The sequence below is a fragment of the Ovis canadensis genome, chromosome 7 (genome assembly GCF_042477335.2).
Source record: "Ovis canadensis isolate MfBH-ARS-UI-01 breed Bighorn chromosome 7, ARS-UI_OviCan_v2, whole genome shotgun sequence".
NCBI lineage: Eukaryota > Metazoa > Chordata > Mammalia > Artiodactyla > Bovidae > Ovis > Ovis canadensis.
Window position 1 is genome coordinate 51,290,248 of NC_091251.1, and position 23,771 is coordinate 51,314,018.

Below are 23,771 nucleotides of genomic sequence, written 5' to 3' on the forward strand. Positions count from 1 at the left end.
ATCAATTATACATTTGGTTTCCAAGAGAATTGTTCCAGACTAAATTATGTCCACAAAATTCATATGTTAAAGCCCTAAACCTCTAATGTTACATTGCTTGGAGCTTAGGCATTTAAAATAAAGGTAATTAAAATAAAATTAAATTTTTAAGAAAGTCATTAAAAAATTAAATCAGAAGGATGGGACTGTAAACCAAGAGGACTTTTGTCCTTGTAAGAAGAATAAGAAACACCAAGAAAACACCCACACAGAGGTTACAGAAATGCCAGAAATATAGCATATAATGGAAAAGTAGATGAAAAGAAAGAGTGAATTTATTTCTAGTAAGGGGGACAGATGTGTGCTATCATAGTAGTTTCTTTTACTGAGCCCTGTGTTAGTTGGCAAGAACGGCCATAAGAAAATACCACAGACTGGGGGGGGGGGGGCTTAACCCACAAAAAGTTATTTTCTCTCAGTTATGGAGGCTGGAGATCCAAGTTCAAGGTGCTGGTAGGACTGCTTTCTCCAGAGGCCCCTCTCCTTAGCTTGCATATGGCTACCTTCTTGCTGTGTCCATACCTGTGTGTGGGTGTGGTTTATTACATACACACAGCAGTCCTCTTGCTTTATTAGAGTCCCATCCTCTGATCTCATCTAACTTTAATTACCATTTTAAAGGCTTAATCTCCAAACACAGTAACATTGGAGGTTTAGGGCTTTAACATATGAATTTTGTGGACACAATTTAGTCCCATAACAATTATCTTAGAAACCAAGAAATGTGTAATTGGTCAGATGTAAAAATACAGTACATGACAATGGAGTATTTTAAAATGTTACTGAGACTACTGGTTATTTGGAGGAAGGACAAAGGGGTTACATTATCTCTGGGTTCTCCAGAAAATGGGGCTAACCAGACCAAACACTATACTCTTATCATAGAGTGACTAAAAAAGAATATTTCTAAAAGGTTAAATGAGTGGGAAAGCTTGAGTACACATACTGTTTAAAGCCAGACACATCACCAACTGCCTATGTCTGCACCAGGGGTCTTGACATTGCTGTGGTCAGGACTGACAGTAGATGTCGTTACAGAATTGGATTCCCTGACAGCCGTGGGAACGATAGGATCTCTAAATAACAGAGGCCAGATCGAAGCACTTAAGCATCAGTAGCAACGATGGCACAGTTAATCATAAAAAGCAGCAGAGTGGCAGCTAGGGTGAGGGATTCTCTAAAACGTCTATTATCTCAGCCCTAAAGCAAGCTAGCAAATCACAAACAATATTGTCTATTGGGAGGAATGGATGATATAAATGCCACTCTTATAACCTGAAATGAGGCCTTATGTCCTAATTTTATTCACTAGTCTGGTCAACACAACAACCAAATGGATGATGGAAGATGAGAGTGGACTACCAGATATTCAACCAAGTAGTAGCATCAATCACAGTGTGTGACTGGTGGCAGTATCTTCACTAGAGCAGATTGACACAACTTTAGGTCATGGTACTTGACAACTGATCTAGGAAATGCATTCCTGTCCATCTCTATCAAGAAGAACCAGAAACACTTCTCACTCACATGGGGCAAACAGCAGTATGCATCTACCATCCTGACTCAAGACTATAGTAAGTTTTTCATCCTTTGCCATAATACAGCCCATAAGGATATGAACTTAATGGACATTATATAAAGTATTACACTGGTCCATTATATTAATAACATCCTACGAAGTGAGCCAGATAAGCAAAAATAGCAAGTATAATACTTCAAAAACTTAGTAAAACACATGTGCTCAGAGAATGCAAAATAAACACCTTACCAATGAAAGTTTTAGGGCTCTAATATCTGAGCAATAGGAGGACAACTCTGCATAAGAAAAGGACAAACAACTGCATCTCACATTATTCATCAGTAAGAAAGAAGCAAAATCCCTATCAGGCCTCTTTCTATTCAGGAAGGAACATGTCTTACTCTAGGAACACTACTCTTATCTACTTAACCATGTGTGACAGAAGGATGCTGGGTAGGAATGGGCCACAGGGAAGTCAAAGGCTGTGCAGAAAGTACAGGCATAAAGGAAGAAATCCTGATATTTTTCAGCAAAATGATTCTACACAACTCCATGGTACTAGACTATTGTGGTGGGAGAAAATACCATATAGAATTTATGACAAATCCCAGTAAGAGAATTACAACACAGACACCTAAAGATTTTAAGAAACCCTAAACCATTTGCAGTAGAGAATTAAAAATAATTTGGAAACAGCGTATGATGTCCTGAGCCTCGTTTAGGCAGAGTGCCTGATCATAGGCTATTAAGGGACACTGTAGCCAAAAATGTCCATTACAAGCTGGATTCTGTCAGTCAAGCCATGAAAGATCAAGCAAGCCCAGAAATAATCCATTATTAGATAAAAATGGAATTCCTGGGACTGAGCACAAGTAGAGAACGCATAAGTGAGCTACATGCAGAGGTGGTCCAGACCCCTACATCTACCTGCATAATGAACAGTGGCTCACTAATCTCAACTCACACCTGTGACGACATGAGACGTCCTTCTAACCACCAAGGCCAAATATGGTGGTTAGATGGGTTGGCTTGATGTGACGCTGTTGTTTTTGTTTAGTCACTAAGTCATATCCAACTCATGGACTATAGCCCTCCAGTTTCCTCTGCACATGGGATTTCCCAGGCAAGAATACTGGAGTAGGTTGCTATCTCCTCCTTTAGGGCATCTCCCCAGTGCAGGGATTGAACCCAGGTCTCCTGCACTGGCAGGTGGATTCTGAGCCACCAGGCAACACTGGCTTGCTTTGTGGTAAACTAAAAAGGCACTGCACCTGCCCTAAAACCCCACTAGGGGGTGCCTTCAAAGTCAGTATGCCAAATTGCTTTAGTCCCGCAGGACTCTTTGTGACCCTATGGAATGTGACCCACCATGCTCCTCTGTCCATAGGATTCTCCAGGCTAGAATGCTGGAATGGGTTGCCATTTTTCAGGGGATTTTCCCGACCCAGGGATCGAACCCCCATCTCCTATGTCTCCTGCACTGGCAGACGGGTTCTTTACCACTAGTGCCACCTGGGAAGCCCATTCAAAGTCAGCAGTGAGGAGAAATCTAACCATGGACACAACTTCAGGGATCACACACTGTGTGTGCAAACAGAAGTTGCTGAGGTAAGAATATATACTTATCTACTTGTGTATTTATTGGCAGTGAATAGCTCGGCTGGTTGGTTGGCTGGAGACCTAGAGTGGGCACAAAGTAGACAGATCTTTGTCTAGCATGTTACTGCCCTCAAGAGAGCATCCACCACGAGTCATGTTGCAGACTGTACTCTCTAAAGAAATCTGCAATAATTTCCCTAGTTGCCCAATGTGCAATGTGAACGTCTTCCAAAGTGAACTTGGTACTATTCCCATCAACTAGGGAGATCCATAGTCCCTTCCTTTCAACTTGGGTGGACATTTGTCTCCGCTTCACACAAAAGCACATAGAATTGATGCACAGAGTTTTCAAAGCAAGATCCCAGAAGACCTCTTCTATTCTCCAGGCATACATGCTCTTAGAATCCAGCCACCATGCTGTGATGAAGCCCAAACAACGTGAAAGCCCACATGGAGACAGCACATGTAGGCATTCCACCTGCCAACAAGCTGAGGTCCTAGCTCTCGGCCAGAATAAAGACACCTCCAGATGATTCCAGTCCCGAGAGGTCAAGACACCCTCTGCCTTCATATCTTAATAGGTAAGAGTCCAGAAACTATGGGACTACAATGAGCCATTCTGACTGTCCCTTGTATGAATTCCTAGCCCACAGAATCCATGAACATAATAAAGTGGCCACTCTCAATTACTAACTTTGGATAGCTTTTTACAGAGCAATAGTAATTAGAGTAAAGCAATTAACAGCCAAATAGACAGAATGACTTGGTCAGTCGACATCAGTCAGCTTGCTGTCAGTCACCTCAGTGTTGTTCGAGAGGTGCAGGAAGAAAGCAGCCACAGTGAAAAGTATGGACACTGTGCAGATTGAGCTGCACAGGCTCCCATCCATCAAGCTTACCCAGCTACTGCTGCTGCTAAATGCCCACCCCACCCTGATGTACACCATTCCTCAAGGAGACCAGCCAGCTATTCAGTGGTAATTGATTACACTGGACTCCATTCAGACATGAAAGAACGGACACATATTCTGGGTATGGGTTTATATTTACTACCTACAGGGCCTTAGCAAGTACCTTAATCCAGGGGCTTACAGAATATGTTATCTACCCAAATAGGATCACTCATAACCTTGCACTGAACACAGGGACCCATTGAAGAGTTACAAAAAAAAAAAAAAAAAGAAAAGAAAAGGTACAGCAATGAGTATATGATCATATAATCCACTGGTTATATCACACCATGTGCCATTCAAAAGCTGTTGATCTGACAGAATGATGAAACAGTCTTTTGAAAGAGCAGCTGACAGAGAAACCTGGGGATAATACCCTGAGTGGATCAGGCACCATACCCACAGTAGTAGTATAACCTTAAGTTAATGACCATTGTATGGAGCTGTGGACTTTCCTGGTGACTAGACAGTAAAGAATTCACTTGCAGTGCAGAAGACCTTAAATTCGATCACTGGTCAGGAAGATCTCCTGGAGAAGGGAATGGCTACCCACTCCGGTATTCTGGCCTGGAGAATCCCATGGACAGAGGAGCCAGGCAGGCTACAGTTCACGGGGTGGCAAAGAGTCAGACATGACTGAAGCGACTCAGCACACAGTCATGTGGAGCTGTGTCCTTAGCAAGTAGAACACAAAAGTCCAAGAGTCCCATTTACCTTCATTCCCAGTAACCCACTTGGGGTATCTGTGCTTTACTCCCCGTAAGTATAGACTCTAAGCAGCTAAGATGTCCTGGCTTCCAGAGGAGTAACAAAAACCTCCACAAAAGAACAAGGATCTCAAACTCCTATGACAGCTGCCACCTAGCCACTGTGCATTCCCGTGCAAAAGACAAGCAGGCAGGAAAATTACCTTACCTTCCAGGCAAGGGCGACTAACTCTGATTGTTAAGGGAAGGCAAGACTACTATAAATTTAATGTGAGGATGGAGGAAGACATCAGGCACCCAGGTGACCCACTTAAATATCTGTCAGTGCTCCCTCCCAATTCTGAAAGCAAACTGACAAATGTAACAGCTGTGGCAGTAGCTTGAGAAGGACACAGTGACCAGGATCCCAAGCCCTTTGGGGTCACTTCTCTATGCTTGATATCCAGCCCATCAGAGTTGTTCACTGTGGGGAAGGAAGATCTAGAAAAGGTAGTTTAAAAAATAAGAGATAATGAATATCAGAGATCAAGGATGACGATGGTTCTGAGATCAGGGGCAGCAGCAGGGACTGAAATTCATCCCACAGACTTTCTTTCTGTATGTATCGCTAAGAAAAGAGGCCTGCTTCCAGAGGACTGGGTACCAGATGAGATGAACTTTCACAAGCAAACAAATACTAACTCCCTAAGGGGAGAGGCATAGAAGATGTGATGCACTGTCCAGAATCCTTTCTGCATGAAGACATTCATTCCCCCAGCTCCCAAGGGTGTTACCTCCTAAGCTTTCACGGTTGAGTTTCTCCTAGGTTTCACCTTCACTCCAAGGGAGCCACCTCATCCTGAGAAATGTTACGTCTTCCCCAGGGGCAATCCACACCCAGTGATTAGTTAAAAGGTAGGGGGTGAAAAGGGGTTTTCCTCTATCTGGGGCATCTCTGAAGTCTACTCCAACTTCACAGTATCCCATTCACTCAGTTGAGACTCTGCTGTAACTGAGTCACAGCTCAACTTCTCTGTCTGCTGAATGCTGGCTCCCTCCCTCTCTTCCAGTGGTAGTTCCAAGAGAGCACACCCCAGGAAGATCCCCTGAAGAAGGCATAGCAACCCACACCAGTATTCTTGCCTGGAGAATCCCATGGACAGAGGAGCCTGGTGGGCTACAGTCCACAGGGTCGCAAGGATCAGATATGACTATGCAACTAATACTTCCCAGGAAACTACCTGCTCGTTAATCTTCCTCTCAACCCCTGACAAGCAGACACCTCATCCTACCTTGATCCATTCTAATTCCCATGCTACTGCTGCTTCTAAGTCGCTTCAGTCGTGTCCGACTCTGTGCGACCCCAGAGACGGCAGCCTACCAGACTCCCCCGTCCCTGGGATTCTCCAGGTAAGAACGCTGGAGTGGGTTGCCATTTCCTTCTCCAAATGCATGAAAGTGAAGTCGCTCAGTCGTGTCCGACTCTTAGCGACCCCATGGACTGCAGCCTACCAGGCTCTTCCATCAATGGGATTTTCCAGGCAAGAGTACTGGAGTGGGTTGCCATTGCCTTCTCCAAATTCCCATGACGTAGGCCCAACTATCTCCTTGTAATAGCCATCAAGTGATTCCAGCTGATTCTGCCTGTTTGGGGGCCAATATCATGATCAGACTAACTCACCTGTTGTTCCTCCACTTGCAACTTCAAACTCAATCCCCCCCAGAGCAACACACAATAGTATGTTGGAAGTTTGCTTTACCAGTTTTCATCTTTTGCTTTATCAAACACTTCCCATTTGTACAAATGCTAAGTTTTCATTAATAATGAGAAAACCTCTGGGATGTCACAATAATTGTTGGGAGGATGACAGTTACATACAGTGAATGAGAAACAGTCGACAGTTAAGGCACCAGAAAAGATTCTGAAGCTATTTTAAAATATATAGACTTTACTTTCTGTCACAACTAAAGATATTTAAATACCATTTTCAAGTTTGTAAGCTATTTCATCCTTTGTTCTAAGAATACCTACTCCAGCTTTTTTAGACATTCAACTTAATAAATATTGTTAATATATATATAATATTCAACTAAATGATAAACCATAACATACAGATGCCCACAGAGGCTCCTCTGTCCATGCAATTCCCCAGGCAAGAATACTGGAGTGGGTAGCCTTTCCCTTCTCCAGGGGATCTTCTCAACCCAGGGATCAAACCCAGGTCTCCAGCACTGCAGGCAGATTCTTTACCATCTGAGCCACCAGAGAAGCCCTTAATATATATAATATTCAATTAAATTATAAACCATAACATACAGACAAACTTAAAGCTTTTGGTATATAATTTTATACCAAATCATTAAGACACTGTGCAACTTCATCCAAAACAGACCATTGCCTCCAAAGTATCATAAGATAGAAAAATTAGAAGAAAAGAAAGATGCAAAAACAGGGAGCACTATTTTTTGTAAGTACTCTGAAATACAACAGTAAATATGTGAAGCAGTAAAAACATCCAATCTATGATTAAGCTCTTTTGAACACTGATTTGATTCATCTTTCACTATATTCCTTTACAAAAGTTTGTGATTTAATTTGAGATTTTTAAATTTCAAAATACATGATGGCACACTCCATTTAACAACATTATCACAATTTCCAGTGTGCAGAAAGTCACAGACCACTAGTTTCAAGTATCTGGCTCAAGTATGAAGAAGCACTGTTCAGAGAAAAATTCACGAAATCGATGTTTCTCCATATTCTTCAAATAAAGAGGTCTGCCTTTAAAACACAACAATCATAACACAGTTATACTAAAAATTAATGAATTCCCAATTGTGAACTATGAGTGCATAATGAATTTCAGGGCACTTCTCTGGCAACCAGACCAAATTAAGAGTTAAAGTTCTAAAGCCTCAACTGCCTCTGAAAATTTGGGGGGTGGTGATCAGTTAAAGAAAACATCAGCTGTTTAGAAATGCATGGCACTACAGCTGAATATAATACCTTTCCTGTTCTCTCTTAAAATGGTTTCCTATCGAAGCAGTTTCTGTATCAATCACACAATAGCCAGAATGGTACAGGGTTATACTATATGACACAATAACCACATTCAAAAAGCATAGAAAAAAAAATCACTTTTATAGTAGCAAATGCTTTAGCTAAAAGCCTAAAACAAATCACTAAACTGCACTAATTTGTAAGCTTTGAGGTTTGGGGAACTCCCTGGCAGCTAAGAGAAGGGCAGAGCTTGCAATCAACTGTCCTCTGGAGCACAACAAGGTTTTCAAGAAAAGAAACCCGTTGATACAGTTTCCTCAATTAACTTTGCAAAAAAATGCTCAAGCAATACCCGGAGGGAATTCAAGGCAAAAATCAGGCCAAATATCACATTTAACTATCAATCTTACCAAGGCCAGTGACTGTTAATCAGCCTGGGGGAAAATAAAGTACTACACTTGACAGTGGTTGTTTTTTTTATAAGCATAATGCTTCATATTTTACATGGAGAAATATCACTACTTCTGCAGAATATCTAGTAGAGCCATGTCTTCATTTTTACAGGTCACTAATTATGAGTGTGCTTAAAATATCCTCCCAGTCCAAAAATAAATTATAGCAGAGAGAGCCCTCAGTATGGGCATTTTGATTCTAAAAAAAAATGAAATTATAAATCATATCTTCTTTTTCCAAAAAAGAAAATTGTGATGTGAAGTGCTGACATGAGCTACATATATATATATATATATATATATATATATATATATATATATATATACATATATTTTTCTTGGCCAAAAAACTAGAATTTATACCCAATTTGCATTTCAAATATAGAGTGTTTGAAATGTCTCATAAATGGCATAAGATGATTCAGGTAACTTGTATGATTCTGTCATAGTAGGTCTACACACACATATGTGAATATAATTTAATAATATACATAAGGACATATACAAATATTTATTTTTATATCCATTTCACATTTGATTTCAAATTCAGCCATTAGTAACTATATGGTAGTTAGTTAAACTTTATGAGTTTCAGATTTCTCATCTACCTCATTCAAAGATTATAGAATATGGCATAATGTATATAAAACTCCTAGTAGAAGGTGTGGCATACAGGAGGCACTTGTAAAATGGCAGTTATTCTATGAAAAAATTATGGTATCCTATGTTTGATTATTTTTCAATGATAGATGGAAAAAGAAGATAGATAATCCAAGTAAATTAAACTTGGTTTAAAAATATATTTTAGAATCCACACTTGAAGACAGATGTGCCTGTTTCTGCTCTAAAATCCCATTTAGATGTGCTCTAAAATCCCATTTTGGAAAAGAGAAAAGACCAGTATAAAGACCTGGCTACCAGAGCAGGAGGGATGGTCTTCTGAGTATGCAAGTGACTGGGCTTCAAGTTTATACATCACTATACTGCCGGTAAAATAAACCACATGTATTGCTCTTACCCAGCTAAGAAACACGTCTCTTCTGTCAATTGCAAAAATACAGAAGGAAAAATACAGAAAGTAATGGGAGTTCCTGGAGGTAATGTGGCAAATTGGAAATAGTACAAAAAGGAATTATCACAAAAGATATTTAAAAACAAAATGAATATTAGAAGAGATACTGCACTCAACACTAAATCAGAGTCAGCTTTGTAAGGGAAGCAAGAAAGCCATCCAGTCCCTCAAGCTCAGCAGAAAGTTTAGCCACTGCTCCCATAAGACACACTCAGCACACAGAGACACATACACTCCCACACACACATAGAGAGTTACAGTATATGAGTATACAGTCTACAGTATATACATATATACTCTACATACAAATATAGGTGTAGTTTGTGTGTAGATAGAAAGATGGATATCTTCTTTACAGTGTCTCTGAAGCTGGAGAGGTGATTAAATGTAAAGGTTGCAAAGTATTTACTTCTTTGCATAAGTAAGCTTAAAGAGTTAAGACATTAACCAGTGGGTTTTCACTGATGACGGAAAATTAAAAACTTAAAAGTTTTTTGAAATATCAAGCAAAATCACATCATTATAATTGAGTTCAACAGTAAATCATGAAATCACAGGAAGCAGGAAGAAGGCCACTTTGAATCCCAGCTGCTGTGACTGGAGGGATGCTTGTTGGTGCAACACAGGAAATCATCAGAGGATAAATAGCCTCTGAGTGAAAAGTCTGCAGCCCACTGGGAGTTATTCTTGTCTTGGGTAAAAAGGGGTAAGTTTCTAAATCCCAAACTTTACAGTGATTCTGTCATTATATCGTTGCAATATGGCAGGGAATGGTCAAAATGGAATGTGCCTCCTTAGGAAATTATACTTACACAAACCTACATATGACTAAGACCAAAATCAGCCCCAAATTGAGGTTTGATTAATTATGGACTAAAACAGAGAACTTTAATATTAATACAGCAGCTCTGAACAAAAAAAAAAAAAAAGGTACAGGTAATATAGTCCAGTGTGAAACACGAACTAAATAAAAATACAAGTGAATACAAGAATATAAGTAGTGTTGGAGAAGACTCTTGAGAGTCCCTTGGACTGCAAGGAGATACAACCAGTCCATCCTAAAGGAGATCAGTCCTGGGTGTTCATTGGAAGGACTGATGCTAAAGCTGAAACTCCAATACTTTGGCCACCTCATGAGAAGAGCTGACTCATTTGAAAAGACCCTGATGCTGGGAAAGATTGAGGGCAGGAAGAGAAGGGGATGTCAGAGGATGAGATGGCTGGATGGCATCACTGACTCGATGGACATGGGTTTGGGTGAACTCCGGGAGTTGGTGATGGACAGGGACGCCTGGCGTGCTGCAGTTCATGCGGTCGCAAAGAATCGGACACGATTGAGCGACTGAACTGAACTGAACGGACAAGAATGAGAGAAGAATCACAGCAATGGTGAAGAATAAGCCATGAAAAAGAAGAAGCAAGTTCAGAACCAGGATAAAAACCGGTAACTATACAACTTCTTGATGATAACTTCACTACTTCTGATGTATGCCAAGATAAGACTGACAACTACAGAACCACACATCTGCTAACCCTGTGTGTGTCACAGAGTCTGCTTGTGTGCATATGCTTAAGTGGCATGCCTAGCCAAGCTAGTATTGTTCATTCCATATAATGGGCAAAATTGCTTCCAACTAATGATTTTGTTGTCTGTTTAAAGTCTTAAGTAAAGATGACCTTTTGTTTTGGTTACAGCACCTTACCAACATTCCCAACCATTATAGAGCTAATAATCTGACACTTAGAAAACTAGTCTGAAGAATTTCTCTGATGTACTTAATTATGTGAATGGGTATTATCAAGGTGAATTATCTTTCACCCTTGAAAAGTAGAAAATAGTGTTTACCAAGGATAATTTAAATCCATTGTATACAAAAATGCATTTTTAATGGTGTATAAGGTCCCAGACTTATCATTTAATTCTACAGATACTTTTTTTTAATGACTATGTGACTAGATGGGAAACAGCAAGTGTAGTCACTCACTTTTTTGTCATTTTTTGGGTCAGTTCAGTTGCTCAGTCATGTCCATCTCTTTGCAACTCCATGGACTGCAGCACACCAGGCCTTCCTGTCCATCACCAACTCCCACAGCTTACTCAAACTCATGTTTATTGAATCAGTGATACCATCCAACCATCCCATCCTCTGTCGTCCCCTTCTCTTCCCACTTTCAATCATTCCCAGCATCAGGGTCTTAGTGAGTCCTTCGCATCAGGTGTCCAAAGTATTGGAGTTTCAGCTTCAGCATCAGTCCTTCCAATGAATATTCAGGACTGATTTCCTTTAGGATGAACTGGTTGTATCTCCTTGCAGTCCAAGGGACTCTCAAGAGTTTTCTCCAACACCACAGTTCAAAAGCATCAATTCTTCGGCGCTCAGCTTTCTTTATAGTCCAACTTTCACCTCCATACATGACTACTGGAAAAACCAAAGCTTTGACTAGATGGACCTTTGTTGCCAAAGTAATATCTCTGCTTTTTAATATGCTGTATAGATTGGTCATAACTGTTCTTCCAAGGAGCAAGCGTCTTTTAATTTCATAGCTGCAGTCACCATCTGCAGTGATTTTGGAGCCCCCTCAAATAAAATATGTCACTATTTCCATTGTTTCCCCATCTATTTGCCATTAAGTGATGGGACCAGATGCCATGATCTTAGTTTTCTGAATGTTGAGTTTTAAGCCAACATTTTCACTCTCCCCTTTCACCTTCATCAAGAGGCTCTTTAGTTCTTCTTCACTTTTTGTCATAAGAGTGTCACTGGCATATCTGAGGTTATTAATATTTCTCCTGGCAATCTTGATTCCAGCTTGTGCTTCATCCAGTTCATCAGTTTTTTGATGTACTCTGCATATAAGTTAAATAAGCAGGGTGACAATATACAGCCTTGACGTACTCCTTTTCCAATTTGAAACCAGTCTGTTGTTCCATGTCCAGTTCTAACTGTTGCTTCTTGACCTGCATAAAGATTTCTCAGGAGGCAGGTCAGGTGGTCTGGTATTTCTGTCCCTTTTAGAATTTTCCACAGTTTATTGTGATCCACACAGCCAAAGGTTTTGGAATAGTCAATAAAGCAGAAGTAGATATTTTTCTGGAGCTCTCTGGCTTTTTTGATGATCCAACGGATGATGGCAATTTGTTCTTTGGTACTTCTGCCTTTTCTAAACCCAGCTTGAACATCTGGAAGTTCACGGTTCACGTACTCTTGAAGCCTGCCTTGGAGAATTTTGAGCATTACTTTGCTAGCCTGTGAGATGAGTGCAATTGTGCAAATGCACAATAAATCTGTGACAGCTTCATTTAATGTTTATTTTCACTTTATCTGGCTTTACTTTTAAATTATCAATTACTTGTATTCTTACAAATAAATCCCTATTTTTCCCATTTGGATGTATCATTTTTATTTATAGTGCTATTTTCCATTTAGTCTCAAAATGGCATGATATTGAGACTATTCTTGCTCTTTGATACAAAAGGGATATTTCTACACATATTTGAACATGTATAAATATACTCATTATGATAAGGTCAGGGTGACATTAATAGTCTCTGGAGCTCATAAATGAGGAGGGATACCAGCTCTCCACCCTTACCCCCACCCCCACCATTAAGGAGCAAAAGGACAAACTCCAGGGTTCTGTGAATTCAGAGGAGAATAGCCCAAGGAGCAACACCAAACACAGAGGCATACAAGATAGAGTACCAAATGGCATTCTTGTGCACATATGAATATCACATGCACTATTTACAATATACCACCTGTGTTATTTTCTGTTTGACAAATGAGAATTATTTTTTCCAGATTATAATTGCTTGCTCTCTATCACTTCCTGCCCCCTTACTCTTTTCAGAGAACCAAATGGCACTCCTGCTAGAATCCAATTGTTGCATCCCTGAACATGCCTTTCTAAGACTGAGGACAGTCGCTATGTACTCTCCCTCTCCTCCAGATATAAAATGCAACCATACTTTATTTTTGCTATTATTTACATTTTCCTTATTTAACAGTCCACTTTCCTAAAAGTTTATTAGATACAGAAACTGAGGGGTAGAAAGATTACAAAATTTTTTTTTTTTTGCCTGTGGTCATGCAGTAGAGCAGCAGGTGAATGAAGAGAAAGCCCAAATTCACCAAGAGTTTTCAACTACATCATCCTTCTCTGAATGAGAATTTTTTAAAATAATAATAATAATAAAAGCACATATCTCTCTTTTCTTAAGGGCAATGAATTCATCTCAGTGGCTGTACATCTGTAAAGAACACGATGTTTTAAGTCATTCTGGACTCACAGTTCACTGCTTCTAAGTAGTAGACAATCTAAAAATGCTTTGATAAGTCTTTGACTTTAACTCCAAAAGTATCCCCTACGTAAGTTCAAAGCTTCCCAAGACTGCCTCGAATTGGGGAGGGCTCAGTATCCTACAGGAACTCAAGAGATAACTGTCTTGATGAGCAGGTTAGGTGGCTTCATATTGAACAGACACAAACCTAGGAATCTGGTGGACATAAATACCTGAGCAAGTTTCAGGGTATTATCCAGTAAAATTTATTTCACAGATTTACAGGCTTTGGGAAGGGAGAGTTACCAAAGGTTAAAGGATGGACTCATTTTTCTAGTTAGAGTAAACTTTGGAGAAACTGCTTAGGCTTAATACTAGACAAGTGCTGGAAAAGACTCTTGAGAGTCCCCTGGACTGCAAGGAGAATAACCCAGTCAATCCTAAAGGAAATCAACCATGAATATTCACTGGAAGGACTGATGCTGACGCTGAAGCTCCAATACTTTGGCCACCTGATGCAAAAAGCCGACTCATTGGAAAAGACCTGACTCATTGGAAAAGACCCTGAAGCTGGGAAAGATTGAAGGCAAAAGAAGAAGAAGGTGGTAGAGGATGAGATGGTTAGGTAGCATAACCAATGCAACAGACATGAATTTGAGCAAACTCCGAGAGACAGTGGAGGACAGAGGAGTCTGGCATGCCACGAGGAAAGACCCATATTCAGTCTATGCGGTCACAAGGAGTCAGAAACGATTTAACCACTGAGCAACAGCAACAAGTTGCAGGGTTATTTTTCTCTCTGCCCCGTTCCTGCAGCTGGAATCCGTGCTGTAGCACTGCCCTTTCCTTTCTTTTTACCTATATATCACCAACCTACTTGAAAGATTCAAATCATGATGTACCAGCTTTTTCAAGTTTCCTCCAACCATGGCAGCTATCAGTGCTTTCTCCTGTCCTGGGTCAAATGTTTGTATATTTCTCAGTCTTGATTGTTTTTCCACTCAGCTTTATCTCCTCAGTTAACTTGCAAACTCTGAGTTCATGGGGGCCTCCAACTCTTCAGTAATAAGTGGACCTGAGGTGAGGCCTGGATTCAATTCACAGCTCCGCAGAAATAACGGAGAGAATGTCCCAATGTTTAATCTGTGTCTCTCTCTCCTTATGTACAATCAATTAGCAGGTAGGGTAATCTGGTCCACTGGGACTATAGGTCCTATTTAAGAATTCTTCATTTTTCCCATTCAGGAGATCAGAAAAATCTCCCTGAAGAGGCCTTTATATCAAATGGTAGCCATTTTTTTTCTTCTTCTGTTTGACATGCATGAACAAAGTTCTATTTAGTTAATTTTTTTTTTTTTTTTTTTTGCTGTTTTGCTGTCACTTAAAGGGCAGATACACTTTTCCAATACTGTTTTCAGGCCAGCATCTGATTTCCTGCTCACCTCTTTGAGATTTCAGTGCCCTTTTTACTGTCCTTTAGTCCTGTGGGAGGCCTAGCTATGAACCAACCCTTCCTCTCTCAGATATATATATGTATTTCCCTTTCCACAGAGTCGCTCCATTACTTTTTATCCCTCCCACTCTCATTACAACAAAAGAGGACAAGAAATGTGCTGCTTGCAGATATGGCAGCATGTCACATATCTGACCCTATCTGCCAACCACATAATAGTCCTTGGTACAGTTTTGTTGGGGAACAGTAAGAAACTGATGTCTCCCATTGTTATGCAAAGTCACAGAGGTAGCTTACTAAAAGAAATAATAAGTTACATCATAATATCTAATACCTTTACTCCTACCATAATATGTCTTTAACTGATAAATTTATGGTAAATGTATAACAGCCAAAGGAAAAAAAATGTTCCTAATATTTGAAATTCTTTTCTGTGATTGTGAACTCCTGGGGAATGTATGATCTGGATTATGAAATGGAAATTATCTTTCTTCCTGAATTCAATTACATCAACAGGAAAGGAAATAAAGTGTTTGAAAACGAAGATTAGAAATGGTATCTTGGAAATAGTATCTTGGAAGAGTAGTAAGAAACCAATATAAAAAAGCTTAACTAGGATCAGTTGAAGTTGGTATAGTTAAGAACAAAAATGGAATTGTACTGGCATACAATGGGAAATAACTAAGTGCATACCCAATAAAGAAGATGAGGAATTTTAGCAAGATGGCAAAAGTATCATTCCAGTGAATAAGTCTAGACTGTGGAAAAAGAGTTGTGAAATTTCTTTCTGTAAAGAAAAGTCACAAAGAACATAGGACCACTGTCTGACTAGCATAATACAAAGCTATTGTGTCATAAATTAGTGAGATGATTTAATGCCATCATAAAGTCTCTTACTTGCAACTTTATGATTTTACGGAACCAAAAGTTTATTAATTGGATTTGAAAATAAAAATAGGATATAGTGCTCCATGAATGAAATCATTTATTCAGTCTGCTCTAAGTAATATATTTACATTGACAGTCACTGAAGCAAAGAAATGAAATTTCATTTTGAGGGACTATTCAGTTAACGGCAATTACAGTGAAGCTAAAAACGTTCACCCTATTCATACTTGAAATGCATTCAGTATAATACTTTGCTTGTCCTTCCAAAAAGCCAAAAGGGAAAGTAAGCTCTTCCCCAATTCAACTGGGAGCTGATAGCACATTCCTTTAGTTCACTGCAGCTGCCAAGAGCTCAGTTCCAGGACTAGGAGGGTATAACTGGCTCTTTGCCTTAGATTTTGTTGATTGCAAGCCTTGAGCCTATCTCTTCCAAGACTCTTCCCAAAGCATGAGAACCAGGCCTGAGAACATGAATGATGAATTATCTGTATAGATGGAAAGCAACCCAAGATCATGGTTCCTAACACTATCTTAAGACATAAACTGAATCCATAGGCTAAAGCAATTAGCTGCATCCCCATGAGTCTTACCCTAGTCACATTAAAACAGTACATTTTAAGAATACACAGCACATTTTTTTTTCCTGAAGAATTTGCTCATTCCCCATTTCTCAAAATAAGTTCAAGGTAGTTTGCCTTACAAAACAAAAACGAAAAGAATTTTACAATATCAGTAAGAAGAGTTGGTACCAGAGGCAATAAAATTAAGCAAAGATGATGAAGAAAAATGCATTCCTTGAATTTCTTTTATGACATCTATTCACCAGCATTGCTTCACCCCTAAATTTTTAACCTCTGATTCCTAATTGTCAGGACCCTGGCATCCTCACTGATTTGTTCACTAGAAAATGATTTCTTAGGCTTGATGTGCAACCTGGTCAATCTAAAATACTTAATAAATCACTTAGAGGCTTCCCAGGGACAAACAGGACATGAGTAATTAATACTGTATAAAATAATCTGCTCATCTGGCATGTGAATTTTCAGTAACACAAACAGTAAGGACAACTTTGAATGGACAAAAATCATCTCAAGATACAAAGAACAGCCTACTTTTTCTTGTGATGGTGACCAAAGCAGTGATGATTAAGGATGTGCTGTGTGTATGTGTGTGTGTGTGTGTGTGTGTGTGTGTGTGTGTGTGTGTGTGTGCTCTCAGATGTACATAGGGATAATGGAGTGAGAAGTGGGAAGAGAAAAGGTTAAAGCTAACTGTATATGAAAGAGCTTCAGATTTACTTTTTTAAACAACATTCAATAAAGTCCATCCTCCCTCCTCCCACAGACTGACACCCTATAAATGTGTGTTCGATCAAAAAGCGGTACCTGATCACAAGGTTTCTCCAAACTCAAACGGGCTAAAAATCACAAGTCATTGCACCTTGGGATAATCTTGCCGTGAGGATGACAATATTCTGGGACCAGATGTAATGGTCAACTGACCTTCCAGAGCACTTTTATCCCTTAGGGTCAAGCTGTACATTTAGATTCAACCCACTGACAGTCTGAAATATCTTCCAGATCCTTCTCTACCTAATCCTTTGGTTCTCAATTCCACCAATCTTTTCTGTCAGCTACTGCCTGAGGTGTCATTCTTAAAATTTGTGACATTAATTGATATTACTTGAATTGAGAGCATATAGCTTGCTAATTGGTCATACAGATGTTGATAAATTTATTCAATTTACTGGTTCTAGCACATCCTGCAAGCTATTTATGGGCAGTACATTAACTATATTAAGACACCAAGTCATCTGTTGATTTGGCTCCCCTTAAAAACTATTCAAAGACATTTACTTGGTTTTTCAATTGCAGTGGGGATTTGTCCTGCACTAATGCAGTTATAAGGCTTCTCTGGTGGCTAAGTAAAGAATCTGTGGAAACGCGGGCTTCATCTCTGGGTCAGGAAGATCCCCTGAAGAAGGAAATGGCAACCCATTCCAGTATTCTTGCCTGTGAAATCCCATGTACAGAGGAGCCTGGTGGGCAACAGTCCATGGGGTTGCAAACAGTCAGACATGACTGAGTCTGACTAAACAACAACAATGATTATAACAGCAATTATAGTCTTTTATTAACCTCCTTGGAAATTATGAGTATAATAGGTCAGAGGTAAAAAATACAGTAGTTTGTTTTTTTTTTCTTTTTAAAGAAGATAATTGTGAAGTTTACAAGAGATATGACTCTCAAAATTATGTAATTATCAACAGGCTCTCTAAAAAACAAGTAAAACATCCACAGAATAATTTACAAAGGAAGCTTTAAAAACTAAGAAAATACTTTGGATCACTCTGCTCTAAGTATTGCACTAGTATGCATTTAACTGGGGTTTACATTTTGACCCTGAATGCTATGTTTACTAGTTTTCCTAAACTTAATGCAATGAGTTTAGTGCAACAAAATTCACAATGTCAAAAATGGGTACCAGTTCACAGTTCTTTAATGACTTCTTAGTTTCAGTGATGTTTAATATAGTAAAAAGAATATTAAAATAAAGCTTTGCAATTCCAAGATTATTTTACTAAAAAGGTTTTGACTACAAATAACTTTTTAAAATTCAAGATAGGACAATATATAATTAAGGAAACTTATTCTGAAGACTACACAAATATAGATATCTACAGGGAAAATATCATTTCAAAAATTGCTTTTTAATAACATCAGAATCATTGGTGAATGGTAGACAGGCAGATATAAATCAAAGGATAATCTTCCTTACCCATATGCCACATATCCACAAATCTCAGCTACTATGAAGTAAGTCTGCTAAGCAATATTCCCAGATAAATGATGATAAGTTCCTAGATCCATAGCAGAAACTTTTATACTTAAGTAGTTCACAAAGGACCAAACAGATCAAGCACAACAGGAAGACAATTAGAGTTAACTCAAGACAATGTAAACTATGCATTAAAACAAATATTCCCAATTACTTCAAAAAATCTGAATTTCATGCTCAGAATTTTCCAGGTGAGCAGTAGAGTAAGGGACTGACCAGCTATTTCAAAGAAGAAAAGTCACAGTGATATCTTTCTAACTCTTGTAATTAATTTTAGACCACAATGAAATGATTTTGCCTAAACTACCTATAAACTAATTTTATTTCCTCTTGATTCTAGCTACTAGAAGACAAAATTAAGAAGTAATCCTTTGTGTGTACCATGGATGGTTTTAGATCTGCAAACACAGGCAAATAAAGGGATACAGTGGCATAGACTTTTATGCTGGCAAAGTTCCTACCTAGTCTTTGATGTGTCTGTTTATAATTGCCCTGCTTTTTTAAATTAAATTATTTTCAAGACTCCTTACGTAAAATGTTCAAAACACACTTTTTATAATCTTACACTAACTCTTATTATCTATGTCTTTTTACAGCTGATCAATGTTTTAGGCCTAAATAAAAATAAAATCTTCTCTTCCCCATAAATGTTTTCACAAATGAAAAGAAAGCTACTTCAGGTTAAGAAAGGTCATGGTTTACAAAGTCAAATCAATGGAATTTGCAGTTTTATCAGTGGTTCTCAGACTTTAGCTTACATCATAATCATCACCTGAGGTGAAAAACCCAGAATGTGGGTCCCACACTCTGAATTTCTGATTTAGAAAGCCTGGGACGGGTATGAGAATTTGTATTCCTAACAAGTTCCCAAGGGACACTGACGCTGAAGGTTAGGGGTAACCACTTTGAGAATCTAACTTCTGTGATATGAAAGACAGATTTGAAAAATAATAGATAAATATAGTTTTCACCCACCTAATAGCTATGACATTTATAACGACTAGAGATGCTGCCTAATTTTCAAACAAAGCCAATTCTGTTCCTAGCTAAGTAACTAATAACCACATCAACAGTGAAAAAAAAAAAAGGAGAAGAAGAAGAAGATCATCACCTTCATAACTAGGATCAGCTCAGTAGCAGAAATGCTTCCCCCCTTAATGTCAATCAGCTTGAGCACAGGATCATTTTGATGCAATTGTTCTAGGGTAAGTCTTATGCTTCTAGATCTTATGCTTTGCCACTACCTAATATGAAACTTGCCAGGGCAAATAATCTAAATGGCAAAAAGTGACAGGAAAATGGAACATTGCCTCTCTAATCCAGACAGTTCCAAAACATCCCTTACCCCCACCCGATTGTCTCACTTCTCATTATCTCCTACACACACACACACACACACACACACACACACACATTAAAAAAAAAAAAAAAGACCCCTCTGTTTATTTGGGTTAATATGAACCAATGGGAGAGAAATAAAGACTTGGATAAGCAGAATTCAGACTCTCTCAGACTAGGGAACAGCTTCCTGAGAAGGTTCTATCGTTTATCTGCAACAGTGGTCCTCCTTAGAATCCCAGCCACTCTCAGATGCTAGACATCAGTGTCCAGCAAAAGTCAAAAGAGCTCTAAATGAATTCCTGCTGCTCAAGGCCCCACCTCCTGCCATCAGCCAAGCTTGTAAGACCTCCGGAGAGTCTCGGCAACTCTATCCTACATGAAACACCACCACCAGCAAGAGCCGCGCTACCATCACCACCAAGAAAGCTCTCAATTTCTTTCTGGAAAGAGGGAGTGCGGAAAGAGGAGATAATCAGATGCTTCGAGCTGGGAGAGAGTGAGGATCTCTCGACTAGAGCCAAGGAGGGAGGCAGGAAGACAGGCAAGGGGAGTGGCCGCAGAAGCTCAGCACAGACCAGTCCTCACCGCTTCAGACCCTCTCCCTCCACCCCCAGCAGGGCTTAGCCCTGGACCAGACACCGCGGAGAGAGTCAAGGCTCGGTTGGATTTCGCGCTCGGTTCGCAAACAGCTGCCCACTGCGCACTCTAGGCTCCCAGAGTTCGAGGACTCAAGGTCCCCTGGCATCTGCGCCCACTCCGAAGTCACTTCTAAGGTCCGCGCTTCCACATACACTCATGCCCTTTACCCCTGGGCAGCCTCTGTGGTGCTGGGGCCTCGGCCCCTAGAGAAATGGAAATCACAAGCCGGGGGTCGGGGTTGGGCGGTGGGGGGAGGTGTGTTGATGTGCAAATTTCATTTTTTTCTGGATGTCAGCCATAGCCTAGATGCTTTGGGTGAGTCTCGGCCTGCTGTCCCCTCAAGGGCTGTTGTCCTAACCTTCCCACCATACCTCGAGAATACAAAAGTTATTTTTCCTTTGTGTCACTGCCCGCTTGTCCCAGGAGAAGACGTACATTTCAGTTCAGCCAGAGCCTGAGGGTGTGTGTGTGTATCTTTTGGTCCCAAAAGCCAAGGGTGCCAACTGCTGACAGGCAAAGGAACCTGGATTTGCTCTTGAGGACTTAATAACATCCGAGTTAACAAGCCTGCCCTTCTCTCCATCCTAGCCCGACCAGCCCTGGGTTTTCCAGAGAACTGAGATTGTGTTCCAGTTGCAATGAGCTCGCGTCCTGCCCCGGAGCAGAGACGCGCGGACTTGGCTGTCCGTTCATTCATGCATTTGCTCATCCATTCACATAAACATGTTCCTTAATCGCGTCTGGCACCGAGAATCTTGCCTGCTTTTTTCCCCTCCCAAGTCAGTGCTCATGGCAACGGCTGGTGCAGAATGTAACTCGACTGTCAACCCACTTCCAGAGCCGGAAAATCAAGTCAAGGAGGCATTCCACTCCGCCGTCTGCCCCCAGAGAAGGAAAAGGTGGAAAGGAGAAAGCTGGGGGAGGGGGATGGAAGGCAGAGAGCAATGGGACGCTCACTAGGGTCACATTCGAAGCTTCCCTTCGGAGGAAACGGCGACACCGACGGCAAAGACTGCAAGGAGCCCAATCATCATTAAAGGCAAGGCTGCTAGAGCTCCGGTCCCCAGAGGGGATAAATCAAGTGCAAAGTCACTCATTCGCAGGAGAGCGGGGCTGCCTGCTCGACCCAACACTGAACCCGAGCCGAGGCACTGGGAGAGCGGCTCGCAGCCCAATCCGCAGCGCGCTCGCTGCCTCCTTATCACTCCCAATAACGTGATGAAGTGTAAATCAAAAGCCACGCCGGGAGGGGCCCCGGAACGGCGCGAGTCGTGCATTTTCGCTCACCAGCCTGTCTTACCTAAGAATCACAAGGTCACGACAGCGTCGCGATTCCACTCACCGTACACTCCTTGGCCAGAGATCCCCTCCAGGAGGACTGTCAGCAGCCACACGAGACCGTACACTAAATCCATCTTCACGTGAACATGAACATATCCAGCCCGGGGGGCACGCAGCGGGACCTTCTGGAGGCCGGCGGCCAGCCGGGCGCGCTCCGCTCGCGCCTCAGCGGAGACGAGGTGCCGGGGAATCGCTCGCGGAAGAGAGAAGCGCCGTGCGTCCGTCCTTTCCCGGCGGCGGCCGAAAGCGGAGCGCAGGAGCCCCGCACACCCCACACTCATGCACGCACGCACACACAGACACACACACACTCACACAACACAATACCCTGACACACTTCCACGCACGCCGCACTCACACCGGGCGCCTGGGAAAATCGCAGACACCGGGGAGGAGCAGGGGGCGTGCTGGGAAGCGGAGCCGCGAGGCGAAGGGTTCTCCAGGGGAGCCGGCTCGAGTCTCCGCAGCAGCGGCGGCGGCGCGCTGGGCCAGCGGCGGGTGCGGGCGAGGGGCCGGGTGTGCCGAGCGGTGCGAGCCTGGCGCAGGCAGCCACGGAGCAGGAAGTGGCCTCTGACTCGGGGCACCGAGCAGGGGCTTCCTCGTTTGGGTTCGCCTTTACAAAGTAACTCGCGAAGGTCCCCGGAGGAGCGTCAAGCGGCGGCAGCGGCCCGCCGGTCCGCAGTCCGGAGCCCCCAGCCCTGCTGTCTTGCCTTCCCCCATTCCATCAGTTGCCATTGCAACGCCAATCCTGTTACACGATACAGGCTCGCATCGCCGAGCAGGGAGAGGAGGAAGAGAAGGAGGAGGAAGAGGAGGAGTGGGGCTAGGGGTACGGGGGTGGGGAGAAAGGGAAGGGAGGAGGGGGAAGAAGGAGGAGAGGGGCCGGCAGGGCGCAGAGTGTGCGTCTGGAGCTCTCTCAGGCACCAGCCTCAGCTGCCGCCGCTGCCACCGCCGCCACTATTCTCCAAAATAGCCCTGAGCGCCCCGCCAGCGAAGAGGGGTCTCAGGCCCGCCGCACCAATTCTGGGAGCCGAAAGCAGAGTCCAGGCACCGCCACTTGCAAGAGAGGGAGAAAGCCAAGCAGAGACCGGATCGCACACACGTCTACGCTTGCCCACCGGCACCGCGCGCGTCCTCTTCGCTTCCGCGCTGCCCCCGCCAGGTGGAGGGATGGGGGCGGTCGGGACAGGCGGGAGTTTAGAGGAGGGAGCCGCAGAAGGGGTTCCCCGCCTGTGCTAACGTAGTGCTGGCATCCGGAGGTGAACGCGAGAGCAGCTGCCAGAGGAGGACCCCGGCTGTGTGGCCGCCGCTCAGGCCCCAGCTACGGCGGAGGTGCCCGGGCTGGGCGGCGGAGCGCCGAGGGTTCGACGCCGGCCGGAATCCCTGGGTGTGCGCGGGGGTGCGCGCCGCGGAGGCGGAAAGGAGACGGAAAGGAGACGGAGGAGGAGGGCGAAGCCGAGAGCGGGCTGCTGAGCTGCCAGGCTGCCGGAGAGGAGGGCTGTGTGTGGTCACGTTGTGCGCTACGTGCTGAGAGCGCGAGCTGCTAGCCGCAGCCGGGCGACGTCAAAGCCGGGTGCGCGGCTCGGTCGCCTTCCTCCGCGCCTCCTCTGCCTCCTCCTCAGCTCTGCCTTCCTGTGTCAGCCCAGGAGTTCATCAGTATGGACAGCGCCG

The 23,771-nt window shown here is 42.3% G+C and overlaps 1 protein-coding gene across 1 annotated transcript in view; it reads right to left on the bottom strand.

Moving 5' to 3' along the window:
• The window catches only part of MDGA2 (MAM domain containing glycosylphosphatidylinositol anchor 2), a 920,428-nt gene extending 896,933 nt beyond the window's left edge, over positions 1 to 23,495 (bottom strand). Inside the window, exon 1 of the mRNA XM_069596115.1 lies at positions 22,102 to 23,495. Within this exon, the coding sequence (XP_069452216.1) occupies positions 22,102 to 22,381 (280 nt within the window). The 5' untranslated portion in view covers positions 22,382 to 23,495. The remainder of the gene's footprint in view (positions 1 to 22,101) is intronic.
• Between the last annotated feature and the right edge of the window lie 276 nt (positions 23,496 to 23,771).